The 20,146-nt window shown below is 53.0% G+C and overlaps 3 protein-coding genes across 3 annotated transcripts in view; all 3 read right to left on the bottom strand.

Moving 5' to 3' along the window:
• Positions 1 to 1,796: 1,796 nt before the first annotated feature.
• On the bottom strand, positions 1,797 to 5,603 carry LOC144115587 (uncharacterized). Its single transcript, XM_077650009.1, has 3 exons — positions 5,338 to 5,603; positions 3,268 to 3,409; positions 1,797 to 2,280 (listed from the first exon to the last, which is right to left on the bottom strand). Exons 1-3 carry the CDS (start codon positions 5,474 to 5,476, stop codon positions 1,926 to 1,928), a joined length of 636 nt encoding a protein of 211 aa, XP_077506135.1. The 5' UTR covers positions 5,477 to 5,603; the 3' UTR covers positions 1,797 to 1,925.
• A 5,234-nt stretch (positions 5,604 to 10,837) lies between these two features.
• Positions 10,838 to 20,146, bottom strand: part of LOC144115586 (uncharacterized) — a 57,842-nt gene continuing 48,533 nt past the window's right edge. Inside the window, exons 6-8 of the mRNA XM_077650008.1 lie at positions 14,378 to 14,735; positions 12,309 to 12,450; positions 10,838 to 11,321 (exon numbers count right to left, since the gene is read on the bottom strand). Coding sequence (XP_077506134.1) covers positions 10,967 to 11,321; positions 12,309 to 12,450; positions 14,378 to 14,735 — 855 coding nt within the window. The 3' untranslated portion in view covers positions 10,838 to 10,966. The remainder of the gene's footprint in view (positions 11,322 to 12,308; positions 12,451 to 14,377; positions 14,736 to 20,146) is intronic.
• Positions 15,564 to 18,520, bottom strand: LOC144116477 (uncharacterized). Its single transcript, XM_077651198.1, has 2 exons — positions 18,339 to 18,520; positions 15,564 to 16,085 (listed from the first exon to the last, which is right to left on the bottom strand). Exons 1-2 carry the CDS (start codon positions 18,518 to 18,520, stop codon positions 15,698 to 15,700), a joined length of 570 nt encoding a protein of 189 aa, XP_077507324.1. The 3' UTR covers positions 15,564 to 15,697.

Raw genomic sequence — 20,146 nt, 5'->3', positions numbered from 1 at the left:
AAACCCACCCCAGGGCATTCAATAAAGTTTTACTGCCAGCATGACCACAAAAATCGAATTTTAAATTTTTCTGCGGCTGCGTTTTTATGAAGGAAAAACGCTAAGGCGCCCATGTGCTCTGCGATGTCAGTGCGCGTTAAAGATCCCCAGGTGGTCGAATTTATTCCGGAGCCCTCCACTACGGCACCTCTTTCTTCCTTTCTTCTTTCACTCCCTCCTTTATGCCTTCCAGTATACGGCGTGGTTCAGGTGTCCAACGGTATATGACAGATACTGCGCCATTTCCTTTCCCCAAAAAACAATTATTATTAGATTTTCGGCTTCAGGTGCCAATACAGGCGCATGCTGGCTGGTACCTATTCTAATATGTGCCCCGCTCCGTGATCTGCCTTTTCCTTCTTCTTCTAGCTGACTTTTTAAACATCCTTCTTTTGTTTCCCCCTTTTTCTGTACTTGCACGTGCCTACACATACTCTTAGTTGTGTAGCAGCGCCTGCGTTGTCTGCCAGCATCTTTTTATCCCGTTGTTTTCGTACGCACCAAACAGCCAGTTTCCGCTGCTTTGTCGCGCTCTCCCTTTGCTTCCTTTGATGCACGGCTATACCCGCCAGCGTGCAATACTACGCGGGCTGGCTTGTGGAAATATCTGGGGGGAACAGCCTTCCGCCCCACCCCGCACTCCCACTCCGCGGATGCAGCATTCCCGCTCGCTAACCGCGGAGGGGTTCGTGCTCGAGAGAAACGAAGGGAAGGGACGACAAAGCGTGAACACTCATATGCTATTTATTACACTTGCAATTAATACACAGACCGGGCCAGCTAGCTACAAAACATCGAGGCATCCTCGGAAGTAGAAGGCAACGTAAGAAGGACTTCCGACTTACCGGCTGGGGCAGGGGTGCGACTTCGGAGGCATCGGCAGCGAACATTTGTATGCGCCGACAATGGCGGCCGGGATTTCCCGTGCGCGCCGCATGCTTGAGGCAAAACAATTCCCTAGCATTTGCTGGGGAATGCGACCAGAGCGCGCGTTTGATGCACTCGCTTCTCTGCCTGGAACCAGAAGTCCAGCGGCAAGGCACGACGGATCCCCGTGCGCCTGCCGCGGACGGTGACTAGAGCGTGCGGCTCCAACCGCTCGTAACGCTGGCCGGATCCTGAAGATCCCGAAGAGCGCCACCTACGAGGTGGCGCTCCCGTCGCCGTTTTCTTTCCCCCATGAGGGAGACTTCCCTCCTCGCCCAACCCGTGCTGCCCGTCCCCGACGGCCGACGATGAAGATGGGCCGCATCGAAATGGAGGGGGGAAACAGGTTTCCACAGGCTTGACCTTCATCAGCTAACCGTGCTGAGCGCATTAATGCAGTGACCTTTAGTAGCGCATGATCTTTGTCTGAACAGACGTGATGCGCCATAAAACTGATGAGATGAGCTACCTTGGCACGCTGACGAAAGCTAGAGTTCGACATGACGTAGAATATAGCGCAAATAAACACGAAAGACAGCTTGACGCAGACTAGCGCTTGTCTGCGTCGTCATTTCTGTCTGTCGTGTTTTATTTGCGCTGCATTTTAATCATGAACGTTCACCAACTCGCCCAACTTTCGGCTTTACTTATACTTTACAATCGCTTGCTTTCGAAGTATCGAGCTTGTTTATTCCTCGCTGAGGGCAACTGACTGTGCACTCTCGGTTGCACTCAGCTGTCAGTCCTCGAATCTCACCAAGTGGCTCACTTCACTCCATTCTGGTTTGTAATGTGTTGAAAGCAAATGCTGTAGTGATGAGACATACGCGTGCAACTCAACAGCCAATGTATTTTCATTCCTAGTCAAACAAAAACAAAAAAGGTGCAGGTTTCTGCCGGCTGATGAGTGGGTGCTCGCTGAAGCCGGCTTCTTTCTCGTCCTCCGTAATGTGCATTGCTTAGGGTTCTCCGAGCGCGGCCTCTCCGATGTTGTCGCCAAACTCCAAGTTGTGCAGTGTCTCCAGCATCTTCATCCTGGCGATGCTTCGTTCGCGGGGCACAAGTCTCTTGAGGTGCGCCGCCAAGCTGAGGCAGAAGAACTCCTCGGGGTCCGAGGAGAGCTCCTGCGCCGCCGCGCCCCCTGCCGCCAGGCGATCCGGCATCACGGCAGCCGGCCGCATGGCCAGAGGCCAGGGCTGAGGTGGTGCTGCTGCCGCAGCCACCGCTGCCTCGCGCGTTTCGGCGTCTTCGCCGGGCTGCTCCTGTTTGACTTCCACATCGGCCGGGGCCGCCGCGTTCAGCGTCGAGCGCCTCCTGCGAGGGAAAAGGGAAAGAGGCGTGGCAGCGAGGGTGTATGAGGCACTCAAACTCGGGCTGACAGAGTGCGGTGTTATAGTGGCTTTTACCCCGTAACCGCTAACTTCCGAGTTCGCCCGTTGGCCAATCTAATTTCCTTCCGCCAGCCGCCCACAGCTTATGCCCATTTACGGCGGTTCTGTGCACTGTGCTGAGACGCCTCGTGAAAAGCCTGAGACGCCTCGTGAATTATTATTATTAATTTTCCCAGACACAGACCCCCTGGGTCCGCGAAATGGACATGCCGTACGCAGTGGGTTGCGTGCCACCCAGCATCGCGGCGATCTAGTGCGAGTCGCGCAGCTTTGTGCGGACGGTAAAGCATGGCAAAACCGGGCGCTCGCTTAAGTAGCCGCTGGGCCACGTCGCAGTCACGCGAGGTTGTGCTTGTGACGCGAAGGCGGGCAGGTGTCTTCCTGTATTAATAATAATGATAATAAATGGTTTTGGCAGAAAAGAAATGAATCAGTATCTGTCTCATATATCGCTGCACGCCTGAACCGCGCCGTAAGGGAAGGGATAAAGGAGGGAGTGAAAGTCTGGCCCCAGTAGAGTATCTGTTACGGGTCCAATTGGACTTATTTTTGGAAATGTGGCGGAGAGTTTGAAGGATGCTTCACTCCCGCCATCGGTTGGCCCGGTATTCCACTACCTCCGGGATCGGCCTTGTCTTTAGCGCGTCTTTACTATCCTGTCTTTCTATCCCATCTTTCAACTCCCCTACTATCTGCACGAGGTAGCGATTGTGGCTCGGCTAGAGTCATTGAGCAGGCCTGTGCACTTTCCTTTTCTCTCTAACTGGCAACAACAGACAGACACGGAGTGAAGGAAGAAAGGAAGAAAGAGGTGCCGTAGTGAAGGGCTCCGGAATAATTTCGACCGGAGCCCTCCACTACGGCACCTATTTCCTCCTTTCTTCTTTCACGCTCTGTACACAACACTCACGTTCGCGGCCTCAGGAAGTCATCGAGGAAGCCGAGATCACGCTCCAGCACGCTCCACTGCCCGTTGGCGCCGGCGCGCCGGCGCTTCTTGCGCTTGAGGTACGTGTCCCGGAGGGTGCGCCACCGGGTCTGGCACTCCTCCACTGCGCCAGGGAACACACGGTTTCCGGTCAAAACAACCATGCCTTTGTCGCGGTTAGGGGCACCCCACAATTAGTATACAGCTTTCGTGAAAACAAAAACCGCTCTTCCAGCGCCCTGTTGCTCTTGGTATAACTGACAGTGCCTCGTCGTGAGGGGTATGTACAGTCTCATCAAACTTCTCCGCAGTGAAGCTCCGCCCACATTTACGACCGGTGAAAAGAATTCCTCCACGACAAAACCGTCGTCCGTTAACACTTCTCACATAAACAAGAAGCTAATCGCAAAAAAAAGTTATAAGCTCTAGAATTTTCATACCTGGCTTGTTTAATAAAGTCAAACATAAAAAACTGATTCGTTTGTGGCTGGCAAGTGGTACTCCGAGATATGTGATACAGGCGTATTTTCCTTTCCTTGAAACCATTTTTTTTTTCATTTCATTTTCTTTCGCTTACGGGCGCCGTTCGGGTGTCCACCGAGATATGTGAGAAAATTATTAATAGTACTACTACTGCTACTGATAATAATAATATTTAGATTTTGGGGAAAGTATATGGCGCAATATCTGGAAGAAAGAGGTGCCGTATTGGAGGGCTTCGGAATAATTTCGACCACCTGGGGATCTTTAATGTGCACTGACAACGCACAGCACACGGGCGTCTTAGCCTTCTGCCTCCATAAAACGCAGCCGCCGCGGTCGGGTCCGAATTCGGGGACTCCGGATCAGGAGATGAGCGTTCTAACCACTGAGCCACTGCGGCGGGTGAGAAAATTGGGTAATTATTTTTTGGGAAAAGGAAATGATACAGTATCTCTCTCACATATTGGCGGACCCCTAAACCGTGCCGTAAGGGAAAGGATAAAGGAGGGACTAAGAGAATGAAGGAAAAAAGGTTCCGTAGTGGAGGGCTCGGGAATTTCTCCAATATTCAACGAAACGCGGCCGCCGCACCGAGGTTCGATCCTGCGTTCTGGTGTTAAGCACACTAACGCCGTAACCGGGTATTTGGTTATGGCATATTGGGAGGCCGACGGCGAAATCGGTGCCTTTTAAGATGGTGCTGCCTCACATATCTATAGCTGTAAGAAAACCGAACGCAAATGAAAGAAAATAACGAACGTTACGTTATCCTGACAGTAAGTAGCCTAGGCCCGGCACGTAGCCAGTAATTTTTTCGGGAGGGCCCAAGGAACTTCTTACAGGGCCCTGCCTCAAGAACGGAAAGGAGAGGGTGGAGGTGCTTGACATTGAGGAGTTGATCGGGCCCCCCCAACGCCCCCGGACACGTGCCTGGCCTAGGCCTTTTAGTACCCCAGCCACCGACGGCAGATTAATTGCGACGACGGGCAGTCGTGAGAGGAAAGGCTTCCGGCACAGTACTGGACGCGGCAGCAAAATACTAATATCGCTTCGAGAGAGCCAGCAGTCTTCGAGGTACAGACCTGACGTGGCAGCAGAAGGTTCAGACCAGATGCAGCAGCTCGTGGATCTAAGGCACCGTCAACTAGGACGCCTGTCGACAACGGACCAGAGACCACGCAATTCTACGCGGCAGCTAGTCGCGAAGACACTCTGGCTATGAGCCCGCAATCATCGGTACGACACTCGTTCCCGGCAAAGCATCCTCAATGACGCGAACAGCTGAAACGCGCGCTCATCCAAAAGACACGTCCTTCTATAGGCACCATCAGCTGTGCCATCAGCACGCCAAAGGAGCCTACGGAAGCTCAAGGCTCACGGCAATACGTAAAAGGAGGCCGATTCCGCATCGTACGGTGCCAGCTACACCGTATAAGACGCGGTCCACACCAAGTGTCTGCGACGAAGCCAGCTGCGAGGTTGCAGTGCACCTCGTCGGACACGTACGCGTTCGAGACCGGAGCGCGAGGCCGGCTGTGTGTGCGGTGAACGCAGCATGCAGCGGCTCACCGGTCACGGCCAGCGCGGCGGCGATTTCCATCCAGGCGGCCTCCCGGTAGCCGGCCTTCTTGTGCAGCCTGGAGTGCTGGTCCCAGAGCTGCGTGTGCTTCTTCACCTCCTGGACGAGCTTCTCGTTGAATGAGGCCATTGCGCGGACCCGATGGAACGGAACACTGATCGTTGTCGTCGGGCTCGGGCTTCGGAGCCGCGTGCCAGCGTCTTCCTCGTCTTTTGCAGTGGCGACTGAGACAGCGGTGCCCACCACAGCGCCACCACGAGCTCCCGCGGGATACCGCACGTGCGCATGCAGCGCCGCCATGCTGACTTTTCTCTGCGGCGTTCGTTTGTGCCGGTCGTGCGGAAAGTCCAATCCAAGCCTTCGTGTGGAGTCTGTGGACACGTACAGCCGCGATCAAAAATACGCGGCCCACGGCTCCTGTACAAGGAGCGGCTGCGGGCCGCACCGCGGCGCTGCTACCTCCGTACGGCGCTCGCTGCGAAGCTGCTCAGAGGCTGCGTTCTAATACTCCCAAGTAGATGGCTACTTAGACGTCCAGCCGGACAGCCGCCATCTTGGGACGCGTTCCATTTCTCACGAAGCCGTCTAAGATGACTGCTTCGTCGAAGTCTACATCGATGCAGGCTAACTTGCTGTCTAAAGATGGCTGATGTACGCTGATGAGCGAGTCGTGCTCTTGCAGGCGTCGGACTGTACCCGGAGTATAGGAAAGGAAAAATGTGAGTCATTCCATTATGTTGTTTGGTACGCAAACTAGTGGCTAATTAATCTCCGTGGACGTGCGATTCCTAGCAGTGAATCACGCAGGAGAAAATCGTGCAGTTGAGAGCTTTGCTACAGCAGCGGACGCTGTAGGTCTGTTTACGTGATTGGGCATCTGACGATGCCGGATCTTAATTAGCACCTTTATTTTAGAGATTAATACTCGTCGCTGTCGTTGGGTTCCTCGACGGGCGTTAAGACGGCTAGCGTGACGGTTAAAAAAATATGTTCTGTTGCTGTATTAGTTAGTTGCATCAACTCTTTTGCGTACATACTTTTTTATCTCTATAGTCTCAGAAAAAACACATCGGCATGTTGCGAATTGATTTCAGTCTTTGCAGGATTAAAGCTCGCTGCTGTCTATAGGTTTCTCGCCGTCTCCGAGTGCCACGCACGGCAGACAGCAGGTTTAATGGCACGCGTGCGTTTTTCTGTTGCGGTGTATATTAGCCGTATCGCATTTCGCGTATATTGATTACAGTCTTTCGTATCCTTTCTTATGTTTTCAGGACCGTCTGGACGAGCACGTTCGAGGAGCATGTACAATTTAGCATCAATAACAAAAGATTAACCGTATCTCTCTTTAGCGTCGTCTTCGGAGAGCAGCCCCGTCTGCTACAAGTAGACTGACCGATAGGCGCATCCACCAGTCCGGTTTACGCGCAAAGTGATTGCAGAAAAAATGTGCAAACTTGTTGAAAACACGTTTTTAATGATCGTTATTGCTCAGTTTGAGAAAAATTATAGTACAACTGTTTATAAGCTTTAGTTACATTATTATACCACGAGGCGGCGTGTGCAGTAGACAAGTTCCAACACATGGACATGTAGACGGGTTCTTAGACGTCACACTAGACGTCTTGTTAGACGTCTAGAGTATTGGAATGCAGCCACTGTGACGACAAAGCTTCGCCCTCACTCTACCCTGAGCCCGCCACACGGCTGATAAATGTCAAGTGCGGCGTTCGGCTGTTTCGCGGCTGACTGTCAGTATGAAGGGGCGCGTCTCCGCTTTGCGCCGTTTGCCAGACGCGTAATGAAGGGGATTGCGCGCGGTTCGCCGTTGCCACATCGATACTGCTTCGCTCTCGTATGCCCCGCGCGCCCATGCGTGGTGAGCCTTGGAGCACGGGCATTACGGTGCTCAAGAAATAGGGCAGAACAAGCTATTTTTGCGTCAAACCCAGGTCTGTGAACTCAGTGAAGCCCTGTTTTGTTTCTGGTAGTTTGTTACTCGTAATTTCATTGCAGCAGGAACGTGCTTTGATGTTTTAGCTTTAAATTAATGATTTTAAAGCAGCGAGCTCCAGCTAGTAATTAGGGTTAACTCGACCAAGCGCCGGGCACTGGAGCGCGGCGTATACGGACGCGAGGCGCGCGTAACTATGGAATGCGAATCGAACTCGGACGCTTCGCAGGCAGACGCACTTAGTCGAACTGCCGAACGCACGCCTGCCGTAGCCGATCTGTGCTTAACGAAGACGAGATATTCGAGTAGGCGCTGAAAGTCACACGCAGCACGCTTTGCAGAGCCCTCTTTCGTACTAACCGTCAGCCGCGAAACGGCTGAACGCTGCACTTGACATTCATCAGCCGTGTGGCGTGCTCAGGGGAGAGTGAGGGCGAAGCTTTGTCGTCACTCTGGACCCTCGCTGTGAGCGCCGGACGCAGGTAGCAGCGTCGTGGTGCGGCCCCGCAGCCGCTCCTTGCGCCGTAGCCGTGGGCCGCGTATTTTTGACCGCGGCTGTACTTAATCGTTTATGTGAGTTTAACGTTACAAAGCGACTCAGGCTTCGAGGGACGTCGTAGTGAAGGGCTCCGGAAATTTCGACCACCTGGGGTCCTTTAACGTGCAATGACAACGCACAGTACACGGGCCTCGAAAAGTTTGCCTCCATCTAAATACGACCGCCGCGGCCGGGATCGAACCCGCGTCTTTCGGGGCAGCAACCGAACACGATAACCACTGAGCCATCGCAAACAGCTAGTGGAAAGTGGGCTTAGGGGACGTAGTGGGAAGCGCTATTTTGAACGCGTCGTTGCAACGTCTGTCCGTCCCTGCGCGCTCTTCAGTGGTTGATGGTTTCATTCTCGCTGCTCAGTAATGCTCGCGTAAACGAACAACCGTAACGTCCGTAGCGGGATGTGGACGCGCCAGTTTTGACATATAGATTGCTAGTTAAATTTATTGCGAAGGAATTACACAGTTAAAGCCAGATTTAATGATGTGTAGAACAGCCACGAGTTATTTCGATAAAAATGGAAATTCGTAATATTGTTGTAAGACATTTTTCCGCCCTTCGAAATCTGACATTGCATCGTGGTGTCAGCGCACGTTAAAGATCCCCAGCTGGTCGAAATTATTCCGATGTCCTCCACTACGGCAGCACTCTCTTCCTTCCCTTCTCTCAGTTCCTCCTTTATCCGTTCCCTTACGGCGCTGTTAAGGTGTCCGCCGATATGTGAGACACACTGCGCCATTCCCAGACTCTGTCGGGACTCCTGTACCGAATCCGCTTACCACATATGCAGGCATTACAACACATCTGCGCCTCAGTAGGCAGACGTTCCCAGAGCCCGCCAGGGCCTGCATAGAGCTGAGGAACGACACCGCAGATGGCTGCAAACGGGGTCGTTTCTGAGCCGTGCGATTCTAAAACGCTTAGACCCAACTTTTTCGGTGTACTGTAAGTTTTGTGAGATGTGGGGAGACGCATATCATATGGTATGGGCCTGCCTGGAAAATCCGCAAATAAAGAGAGTAAATCAGCCAACGAGGCAGGTCTGGAAGGCGACCTTGTCCGGCTTCTTGGACCTGGAGTCCCAGAGGGCTCTGGTCGAAAGAGAGCGGGCAGCTGCTACCACCAATGTTGTCCCGGAATGAGGACTACCACCCAGGCAAGGGAGTGGTGAAATCCTCCACTCTTCTCTAAAACCCACCCCAGGGCATTCAATAAAATTTTACTGCCAGCATGACCACAAAAATCGAATTTTAAATTTTTCTGCGGCTGCGTTTTTATGGAGGAAAAACGCTAAGGCGCCCATGTGCTCTGCGATGTCAGTGCGCGTTAAAGATCCCCAGGTGGTCGAATTTATTCCGGAGCCCTCCACTACGGCACCTCTTTCTTCCTTTCTTCTTTCACTCCCTCTTTTATGCCTTCCAGTATACGGCGTGGTTCAGGTGTCCAACGGTATATGACAGATACTGCGCCATTTCCTTTCCCCAAAAAACAATTATTATTAGATTTTCGGCTTCAGGTGCCAATACAGGCGCATGCTGGCTGGTACCTATTCTAATATGTGCCCCGCTCCGTGATCTGCCTTTTCCTTCTTCTTCTAGCTGACTTTTTAAACATCCTTCTTTTGTTTCCCCCTTTTTCTGTACTTGCACGTGCCTACACATACTCTTAGTTGTGTAGCAGCGCCTGCGTTGTCTGCCAGCATCTTTTTATCCCGTTGTTTTCGTACGCACCAAACAGCCAGTTTCCGCTGCTTTGTCGCGCTCTCCCTTTGCTTCTTTTGATGCACGGCTATACCCGCCAGCGTGCAATACTACGCGGGCTGGCTTGTGGAAATATCTGGGGGGAACAGCCTTCCGCCCCGCCCCGCACTCCCACTCCGCGGATGCAGCATTCCCGCTCGCTAACCGCGGAGGGGTTCGTGCTCGAGAGAAACAAAGGGAAGGGACGACAAAGCGTGAACAGTCATATGCTATTTATTACACTTGCAATTAATACACAGAGCGGGCCAGCTAGCTACAAAACATCGAGGCATCCTGGGAAGTAGAAGGCAACGTAAGAAGGACTTCCGACTTACCGGCTGGGGCAGGGGTGCGACTTCGGAGGCATCGGCAGCGAACATTTGTATGCGCCGACAATGGCGGCCGGGATTTCCCGTGCGCGCCGCATGCTTGAGGCAAAACAATTCCCTAGCATTTGCTGGGGAATGCGACCAGAGCGCGCGTTTGATGCACTCGCTTCGCTGCCTGGAACCAGAAGTCCAGCGGCAAGGCACGACGGATCCCCGTGCGCCTGCCGCGGACGGTGACTAGAGCGTGCGGCTCCAACCGCTCGTAACGCTGGCCGGATCCCGATGATCCCGAAGAGCGCCACCTACGAGGTGGCGCTCCCGTCGCCGTTCCCTTTGCCCCATGAGGGAGACTTCCCTCCTCGCCCAACCCGTGCTGCCCGTCCCCGACGGCCGACGATGAAGATGGGCCGCATCGAAATGGAGGGGGGAAACAGGTTTCCACAGGCTTGACCTTCATCAGCTAACCGTGCTGAGCGCATTAATGCAGTGACCTTTAGTAGCGCATGATCTTTGTCTGAACAGACGTGATGCGCCATAAAACTGATGAGATGAGCTACCTTGGCACGCTGACGAAAGCTAGAGTTCGACATGACGTAGAATATAGCGCAAATAAACACGAAAGACAGCTTGACGCAGACTAGCGCTTGTCTGCGTCGTCATTTCTGTCTGTCGTGTTTTATTTGCGCTGCATTTTAATCATGAACGTTCACCAACTCGCCCAACTTTCGGCTTTACTTATACTTTACAATCGCTTGCTTTCGAAGTATCGAGCTTGTTTATTCCTCGCTGAGGGCAACTGACTGTGCACTCTCGGTTGCACTCAGCTGTCAGTCCTCGAATCTCACCAAGTAGCTCACTTCACTCCATTCTGGTTTGTAATGTGTTGAAAGCAAATGCTGTAGTGATGAGACATACGCGTGCAACTCAACAGCCAATGTATTTTCATTCCTAGTCAAACAAAAACAAAAAAGGTGCAGGTTTCTGCCGGCTGATGAGTGGGTGCTCGCTGAAGCCGGCTTCTTTCTCGTCCTCCGTAATGTGCATTGCTTAGGGTTCTCCGAGCGCGGCCTCTCCGATGTTGTCGCCAAACTCCAAGTTGTGCAGTGTCTCCAGCATCTTCATCCTGGCGATGCTTCGTTCGCGGGGCACAAGTCTCTTGAGGTGCGCCGCCAAGCTGAGGCAGAAGAACTCCTCGGGGTCCGAGGAGAGCTCCTGCGCCGCCGCGCCCCCTGCCGCCAGGCGATCCGGCATCACGGCAGCCGGCCGCATGGCCAGATGCCAGGGCTGAGGTGGTGCTGCTGCCGCAGCCACCGCTGCCTCGCGCGTTTCGGCGTCTTCGCCGGGCTGCTCCTGTTTGACTTCCACATCGGCCGGGGCCGCCGCGTTCAGCGTCGAGCGCCTCCTGCGAGGGAAAAAGGAAAGAGGCGTGGCAGCGAGGGTGTATGAGGCACTCAAACTCGGGCTGACAGAGTGCGGTGTTATAGTGGCTTTTACCCCGTAACCGCTAACTTCCGAGTTCGCCCGTTGGCCAATCTAATTTCCTTCCGCCAGCCGCCCACAGCTTATGCTCATTTACGGCGGTTCTGTGCACTGTGCTGAGACGCCTCGTGAAAAGCCTGAGACGCCTCGTGAATTATTATTATTAATTTTCCCAGACACAGACCCCCTGGGTCCGCGAAATGGACATGCCGTACGCAGTGGGTTGCGTGCCACCCAGCATCGCGGCGATCTAGTGCGAGTCGCGCAGCTTTGTGCGGACGGTAAAGCATGGCAAAACCGGGCGCTCGCTTAAGTAGCCGCTGGGCCACGTCGCAGTCACGCGAGGTTGTGCTTGTGACGCGAAGGCGGGCAGGTGTCTTCCTGTATTAATAATAATGATAATAAATGGTTTTGGCAGAAAAGAAATGAATCAGTATCTGTCTCATATATCGCTGCACGCCTGAACCGCGCCGTAAGGGAAGGGATAAAGGAGGGAGTGAAAGTCCGGCCCCAGTAGAGTATCTGTTACGGGTCCAATTGGACTTATTTTTGGAAATGTGGCGGAGAGTTTGAAGGATGCTTCACTCCCGCCATCGGTTGGCCCGGTATTCCACTACCTCCGGGATCGGCCTTGTCTTTAGCGCGTCTTTACTATCCTGTCTTTCTATCCCATCTTTCAACTCCCCTACTATCTGCACGAGGTAGCGATTGTGGCTCGGCTAGAGTCATTGAGCAGGCCTGTGCACTTTCCTTTTCTCTCTAACTGGCAACAACAGACAGACAGGGAGTGAAAGAAGAAAGGATGAAAGAGGTGTTGTAGTGAAGGGCTCTGCAATAATTTCGACCGGAGCCCTCCACTACGGCACCTATTTCCTCCTTTCTTCTTTCACGCTCTGTACACAACACTCACGTTCGCGGCCTCAGGAAGTCATCGAGGAAGCCGAGATCACGCTCCAGCACGTTCCACTGCCCGTTGGCGCCGGCGCGCCGGCGCTTCTTGCGCTTGAGGTACGTGTCCCGGAGGGTGCGCCACAGGGTCTGGCACTCCTCCACTGCGCTAGGGAACACACGGTTTCCGGTCAAAACAACCATGCCTTTGTCGCGGTTAGGGGCACCCCACAATTAGTATACAGCTTTCGTGAAAACAAAAACCGCTCTTCCACCGCCCTGTCACTCTTGGTATAACTGACAGTGCCTCGTCGTGAGGGGTATGTATAGTCTCATCAAACTTCTCCGCAGTGAAGCTCCGCCCACATTTACGACCGGTGCAAAGAATTCCTCCACGACAAAACCGTAGTCCGTTAACACTTCTCACATAAACAAGAAGCTAATCGCAAAAAAAAGTTATAAGCTCTAGAATTTTCATACCTGGCTTGTTTAATAAAGTCAAGCATAAAAAAACTGATTCGTTTGTGGCTGGCAAGTGGTACTCCGAGATATGTGATGCAGGCGTATTTTCCTTTCCTTGAAACCATTTTTTTTTCATTTCATTTTCTTTCGCTTACGGGCGCCGTTCGGGTGTCCACCGAGATATGTGAGAAAATTATTAATAGTACTACAACTGCTACTGATAATAATATTTAGATTTTGGGGAAAGTATATGGCGCAGTATCTGGAAGAAAGAGGTGCCGTATTGGAGGGCTCCGGAATAATTTCGACCACCTGGGGATCTTTAATGTGCACTGACAACGCACAGCACACGGGCGTCTTAGCCTTCTGCCTCCATAAAAACGCAGCCGCCGCGGTCGGGTCCGAATTCGGGGACTCCGAATCAGGAGATGAGCGTTCTAACCACTGAGCCACTGCGGCGGGTGAGAAAATTGGGTAATTATTTTTTGGGAAAAGGAAATGATACAGTATCTCTCTCACATATTGGCGGACCCCTAAACCGCGCCGTAAGGGAAAGGATAAAGGAGGGACTAAGAGAATGAAGGAAAAAAGGTTCCGTAGTGGAGGGCTCGGGAATTTCTACCATATTCAACGAAACGAGGCCGCCGCACCGAGGCTCGATCCTGCGTTCTGGTGTTAAGCACACTAACGCCGTAACCGGGTTTTTGGTTATGGCATATTGGGAGGCCGACGGCGAAATCGGTGCCTTTTAAGATGGTGCTGCCTCAGATATCTATAGCTGCAAGAAAATCGAACGCAAATGAAAGAAAATAACGAACGTTACGTAAATCCTGACAGTAAGTAGCCTAGGCCCGGCGCGTAGCCAGTAATTTTTTCGGGAGGGCCCAAGGGACTTCTTACAGGGCCCTGCCTCAAGAACGGAAAGGAGAGGGTGGAGGTGCTTGACATTGAGGAGTTGCTCGGGCCCCCCCAACGCCCACGGACACGTGCCTGGCCTAGGCCTTTTAGTACCCCAGCCACCGACGGCTGATTAATTGCGACGACGGGCAGTCGTGAGAGGAAAGGCTTCCGGCACAGTACTGGACGTGGCAGCAAAATACTAATATCGCTTCGAGAGAGCCAGCAGTCTTCGAGGTACAGACCTGACGTGGCAGCAGAAGGTTTAGACCAGATGCAGCAGCTCGTGGATCTAAGGCACCGTCAACTAGGACGCCTGTCGACAACGGACCAGAGACCACGCAATTCTACGCGGCAGCTAGTCGCGAAGACACTCTGGCTATGAGCCCGCAATCATCGGTACGACACTCGTTCCCGGCACAGCATCCTCAATGACGCGAACAGCTGAAACGCGCGCTCATCCAAAAGACACGTCCTTCTATAGGCACCATCAGCTGTGCCATCAGCACGCCAAAGGAGCCTACGGAAGCTCAAGGCTCACGGCAATACGTAAAAGGAGGCCGATTCCGCATCGTACGGTGCCAGCTACACCGTATAAGACGCTGTCCACACCAAGTGTCTGCGACGAAGCCAGCTGCGAGGTTGCAGTGCACCTCGTCGGACACGTACGCGTTCGAGACCGGAGCGCGAGGCCGGCTGTGTGTGCGGTGAACGCAGCATGCAGCGGCTCACCGGTCACGGCCAGCGCGGCGGCGATGTCCATCCAGGCAGCCTCCCGGTAGCCGGCCTCCTTGTGCAGCTTGGACTGCTGGTCCCAGAGCTGCGTGTGCTTCTTCACCTCCTGGACGAGCTTCTCGTTGAAGGAGGCCATTGCGCGGACCCGATGGAACGGAGCACTGATCGTCGTCGTCGGGATCGGGCTTCGGAGCCGCGTGCCAGCGTCTTCCTCGTCTTTCCGGCGGTGACTGACAGAGCTCTCTGCCCACCACAGCGCCACCATGAGCTGCCGCGGGAACCGCACGTGCACAGGCACCGCCAGCATGCGCTCGCAGCGCCGCCATGCTGACTTCTTTCTCTGCGATGTTCGTTGCTGCGGGTCGTGCGGAAGGCCCAATCCAAGTTTGTTTGTTTTTTTCTCTGTACTGCGGACATGTAAATTATCGTTTATAGGAGTTTAACTAGAGTTCCCGGTCGAGTTCCCGGGTTCGAGCCCGACCGCGGCGGCTGCGTTTTTATGGAGGCAAAAAGCTAAGGCGCCCATGTGCTGTGCGATGTCAGAGCACGTTAAAGATCCGCAGGTGATCGAAATTATTCCGGAGCACTCCACTGCTGCACCTCATTTTTCCTTACTTCGTTCACTCCCTCCTTTATCCCGTCACTTACGGCGTGGTTCAGGTGTCCAACGATACATGACACTGCGCCCTTTCCTTTCCAAAAAACAATTTATTATTATTGCTCCTTGCTAAGGGAAACTGACTGTGCACGCTCTGTTGCACTCGACTATCAGTCCTGTAAGTCACCAAGTAGTAGTAGTAGTAGAAAACATTTATTCCAAAAAGGTAGGATAGAGACGCGAAAATACAGATTTTGGGTGCAGTCCTTATTTCAGGACCCCAATGTCCACCGCAGTTGCTCTTGCTTGGGATATCAGCTTTCGCTGCGTCGCCAAGTCAGAGCTGAGCAGGGCAGACTCCCACTGTTCCTCGGAGTGATGTTTGTCTAGTTCGGGGGCTTGGGATCGGAGCAGCCCCATGTTACATATGTTGTTGGAATTTCGCCACACCAGGGGCAGATGCTGTCATATCTGTCTGGAAAGATGATGTGGTACTTGTGTAGGTTAGGAAAGGTGTAGCACACTTCAGTCGTTACTGGCTTAGAGTGTGTTGAAAGCAAATGCTATATTGATGAGACATGCGCGTGCCACCCAACAGACAATGTATTTTCATTCCTAGTAAAAAAAACAAAAAGAAAGCTACAAGTTTCTGCCGGCTGATGATGGGGGTGCTCGCTGAAGCCACCTTCTTTCTTGTCCTCCGCAAAGCCGTGCACCGTCTACGGTTCTCCGAGCGCGGCCTCTCCGATGTTCTCGCCAAACTCCAAGTCGTGAAGTGTCTGCAGCATCTTCATCCTGGCCATGTGTCGTTCGCGGGGCAGAAGTCGCTTGAGGTCCGCCGCTAGGCTGAGGCAAAAGAGTTCCTCGGGGTCCGAAGAGCACTCCTGCGCCGCCGCGCCCCCCGCCGCCAGGTGGTGCGGCAGAACGGCAGCCGGCCGCATGGCCACAGGGCAGGGTTGAGCTGGTGCTGCTGGCGCCACCGCCACAGCTGCTGCCTCAGCCGCCGCAGCCTCACGCATTTCGTCGTCTTCGTCAGGCTGCTCGCGTTCGATTGCGACCTCGGCCGGAGAAACCGCCCGGGCCGCCCCGTTCAGCGCCCAGCGCCTCCTGCGAGGAAGAGACGTGGCAGCGAGGATGTAGCAGGCACTCAAACTCGGGCTGGCAGAGTGCGGTGTTAAAGCGGCTTTTACCCCTTAACTGCTACCTTCCGAGTTCGCCCGCTGGCCGATCTAACTTCTTCCGCTACTAGCTCGCCGCCCATGCGCATTTACGGCGGTTCTGCGCACTGTGCTAAGACGGCTCGTGAAAAGCAGTCCACGTTCAGAACCCGACCGCGGCGGCTGCGTTTTTATGGAGGAAAAACGCTAAGGCGCCCATGTGCTGTGCGATGTCAGTGCACGTTAAAGATCCCCAGGTGGTCGAAATTATTCCGGAGCCCTCCACTACGGCACCTCTTCTTCCTTTCATCTTTCACTCCCTCCTTTATCCCTTCTCTTACGGCGCGGTTCAGGTGTCCAACGATATATGAGACAGATACTGCGCCATTTCCTTTCCCCCCAAAAAAACCAATTATTATTATTATTATTCAGAATGGTTTGGAAAAAAGTGAACTCCCGAGATCACTTATGGCCTTCTGTATGCTCGTTGGCCGCATGGCGAGCGAATGTTTTTTTTTCTTTAGTTATGGTTTTCGTTTTTCGATTTTACGTGCCGATGGTAATGACTCCTCCACTTCGTCGTCACCACCACCTTAATCGGCGCAGACCTGTCCACTGCAAGGTAAAGACGTCTTCCATTCATCTGCAATCAACCGTGCAGCCCCGCTATGTCCCCTACAGTTCCTGACCTCGTCTGCCCACCCGACTACTCCTCGCCGCCCCTTGTTTACTTCCTCCCGTAATCAGCTCTGTTGTCTGTGCTCCCCGTTACATCGTGAACACGTCCAGTTCCCTTGCAAGAATGACGGAGGACTGCATTTATTCACACAGCGGTGGTGCGCGAGCGGTAGCTGACAGTTCGCGGCCTGATGTTAGCGGAATCTCAGAGGAAACCCTCTCACAGTGTCGTTTCCATAAAAAAGGCTCCCATTCGAATCCTATAGTACATCCAAGCTACCCCGAACATCAACCGCACAACAGGAAACATCCCCCCAGTATGATGCACAGGGACTTCGCTCTGCAACTCAAAGAAGAAAAGTCTCCAATGACCGCCTGCCCACAGTGCAATAACATGACTCACAGCCTTAACCTCCTTCCTCCCCCACGCCTTTCACATCACAGCTTTCGTTCTTTTGATCTCCTCCCCTCCATTCATCCTTAAAGACGCCAGCTAGTGCCCCCAGCCACCCCCAATGAAGGAGCCGAGCCGGCTTCGAAATGTTGGGTTTCAAATTAGTTTTTGGTTGAAGATGTGCAGACTTTATTATAAACCGTTTCCATTTAGCATGTGGCCCACTTAGCGTCAAAAGAAAGGATAAAAAATATTCCACCTCAAAATGTGCTGGCATATACGGTGGTCGCGAGAGACGCAAGACATTGCTGGTTGGAAATGAAAGGGAGCTAATGACGACGTGTACTATCGTGTACACAAGTGTCCACCGCACGCCAGCGCCGGCTCAAGTGGGCATTGGTACTGCGTCACCTCGAGACACTGGTGTCGACACCGCACATGATGCGTCCATTTGTGGTGCAAAGAATGGTTGCCCTTGATCCCGAAGCACGAAACGTTACTTATGTGATGGTATACGCTCTTTGTGAAGCCTTAGCAGAATAGACGGACGGTGTGGTGCAGGCTGGCTTGTCGACTACTCTTCGTCAGCATCGCTTTTCGGACCAGGCGAAAGGAAAACAGCGCGACTGCTCCCAGACGCAGACGCCCTCGGTCCGCGAAATGGACATGGCGTACGCAGTCGGTTGTGTGCCACCCAGCAACGCGGCGATCTAGTGCGAGTCTGAGCGAGTCGCGCTTCGTGCAGCTTTGTGCGGACAGTAAAGCCTGGTAAAACCGGGCGCTCGCTTAAATGGCCGCTGAGACACGTCGCAGTCGCGCGAGGTTGTGCTTGTGACGCGAAGGCGGGCAGGTGTCGTCCTGTCTTATTATTATTATTATTATTTAATAATAATATTAATAGTAATAATAATAATAATAATAATTGGTTTTGGCGGAAAGGAAATGAATCAGTATCTGTCTCATATATCGCTGCACGCCTGAACCGCGCCGTAAGGCAAGGGATAAAGGAGGGAGTGAAAGAAGAAAGGAAGAGGTGCCGTAGTGAAGGGCTCCGTAATAATTTCGACCGGAGCCCTCCACTACGGCACCTATTTTCTCCTTTTTCTTTGGCGCCCTGTACACAACACCCACGTTCGCGGCCTCAGGAAGTGATCGAGGAAGCCGAGCTCCCGGTCCAGTACGCTCCACTGCCCCTTGGGGTCGATGCGTCGGCGCTTCTTGCGCTTGAGGTAAGCGTCCCGGATGGTGCGCCACCGGGTCTGGCACTCCTCCACTGCGCCAGGGAACACACGGTTTGCGGTCAAAACAACCATGCCTTTGTCGCGGTTAGGGGCACCCCACAATTAGTATACAGCTTTCGTGAAAACAAAAACCGCTCTTCCAGCGCCCTGTCACTCTTGGTATAACTGACAGTGCCTCGTCGTGAGGGGTATGTAGAGTCTCATCAAACTTCTCCGCAGTGAAGCTCCGCCCACATTTACGACCGGTGCACAGAATTCCTCCACGACAAAAACGTAGTCCGTTGTTAACACTTCTCTTGTCGCGTAAGCGAGAAGCTAATCACGCGAAAAAAAGTTATAACCTTTAGAATTTTCCTACCTGGCTTTGATGAAGCCAAACATTAAAAATCTGTTTTCGTTTACTTTTGTGCCTGGCTTGTGGAGTAATACAGTACTCCGAGATACTGGCGTAATTTCCTTTCCTTGCATGGCCAGATTCTGGTTCATCCGCTCCTAGTTCACAACGCCGCCACCACGGGCCGTATGAAGTTGAGCTCCTCCTCCTTCTCTTACATTCTTCCTCCCGGTTTGAGAGAGAGACGCTAGTAAGCTTCGCCCATTGTCCGCTTTGTGTGTCCTCCCCTCAAGCCAAGCTCCTCGGGAGGGGGGCACCCTTCGCGTTTCTGTTTTTTTTTTCCACCCAGCGTGTTCGAAACGGGCTGACTGTGCGGCTCCCCTAGTCTGTTCCTTTACTGCGGTGCAAGAAAAGAAAGAAGTCGGGTTGGCGTTGAAGCGGTGTACACGCCCCGTCTTTGTCCGACTTTGAGGGGCCATTTGTCAAAAACTACTGGCGGTATATATGCACATCACACAAGATATGGCTAAACGTTCCAGAATTGTGCCAAGGCCCAGCTATCACTCAGTGAGTCCAGAGCATAATGCGTGGAATAGAATTTTTTTAGCGCTGCACCCAACTTTTCCCCGTGGGACGGTCTGTGTCTTCATGGTAAATGGTGTTTTGCTGCACAGAAAATCTGATGACTGGTGACAGAACAGAACGAGCGGCCGTACAAGCATCAGTAAGAACCTTGTGTTGCGCATTTGTTTACACGTCAGTGTTTTTATTTTTTCGAAAGAGGTTGCAGTTATAACCTGACTCACCATAATTGTCAAGTTTTTTCGCAACGGGGAAAAAAATTACGGACAACAATTAAGTCTACTGACGAGCTGTGAAGGAGAAAGCTTGCAGCGTGGTGTTCGGCTGCGGCGATGGCGTGCTGCTCTAATGCAATGGCCAGCCAAGCTGATCAGTTCACGCCGCCCGAATGGAAGTTGATAAAGGCGACGATACCCAAACCCAGCTCGAGCCCCTGTGCTTCCTTTTTTCGAGTTGAGTTGAGTTGTCGACAGAAGGACGAAAGGAAAAGCACGGGCTTGCTTACTGGCTCAATGCGGAGCCACGCCCAGCTGCCTGCGTGCTGATAGTAGGAGGTGAAAGATGGGAGCAAAGAGACAGAAGAAAAGCGCGCGCAATAGCCCGTAGGCCACGGGCCAATCCCGGAGGCAGTGCAATACCGGGCTGACCTGTGCCAGAGTGCGTTACGCCAAGCACTCCGCCATACTTTCAAAAATATGCGTAACACCCAAGCCTCAAGGGCCCATATGAGATATTAAGCCAGGTATGTGAATGGCATCCCCCTTCGAAAGCGGACCGGGGAT

Source organism: Amblyomma americanum, chromosome 1 (genome assembly GCF_052857255.1).
Source record: "Amblyomma americanum isolate KBUSLIRL-KWMA chromosome 1, ASM5285725v1, whole genome shotgun sequence".
In the NCBI taxonomy this organism is placed as follows: Eukaryota; Metazoa; Arthropoda; class Arachnida; order Ixodida; family Ixodidae; genus Amblyomma; species Amblyomma americanum.
This window is presented reverse-complemented; position numbering and strand designations above follow the sequence as displayed.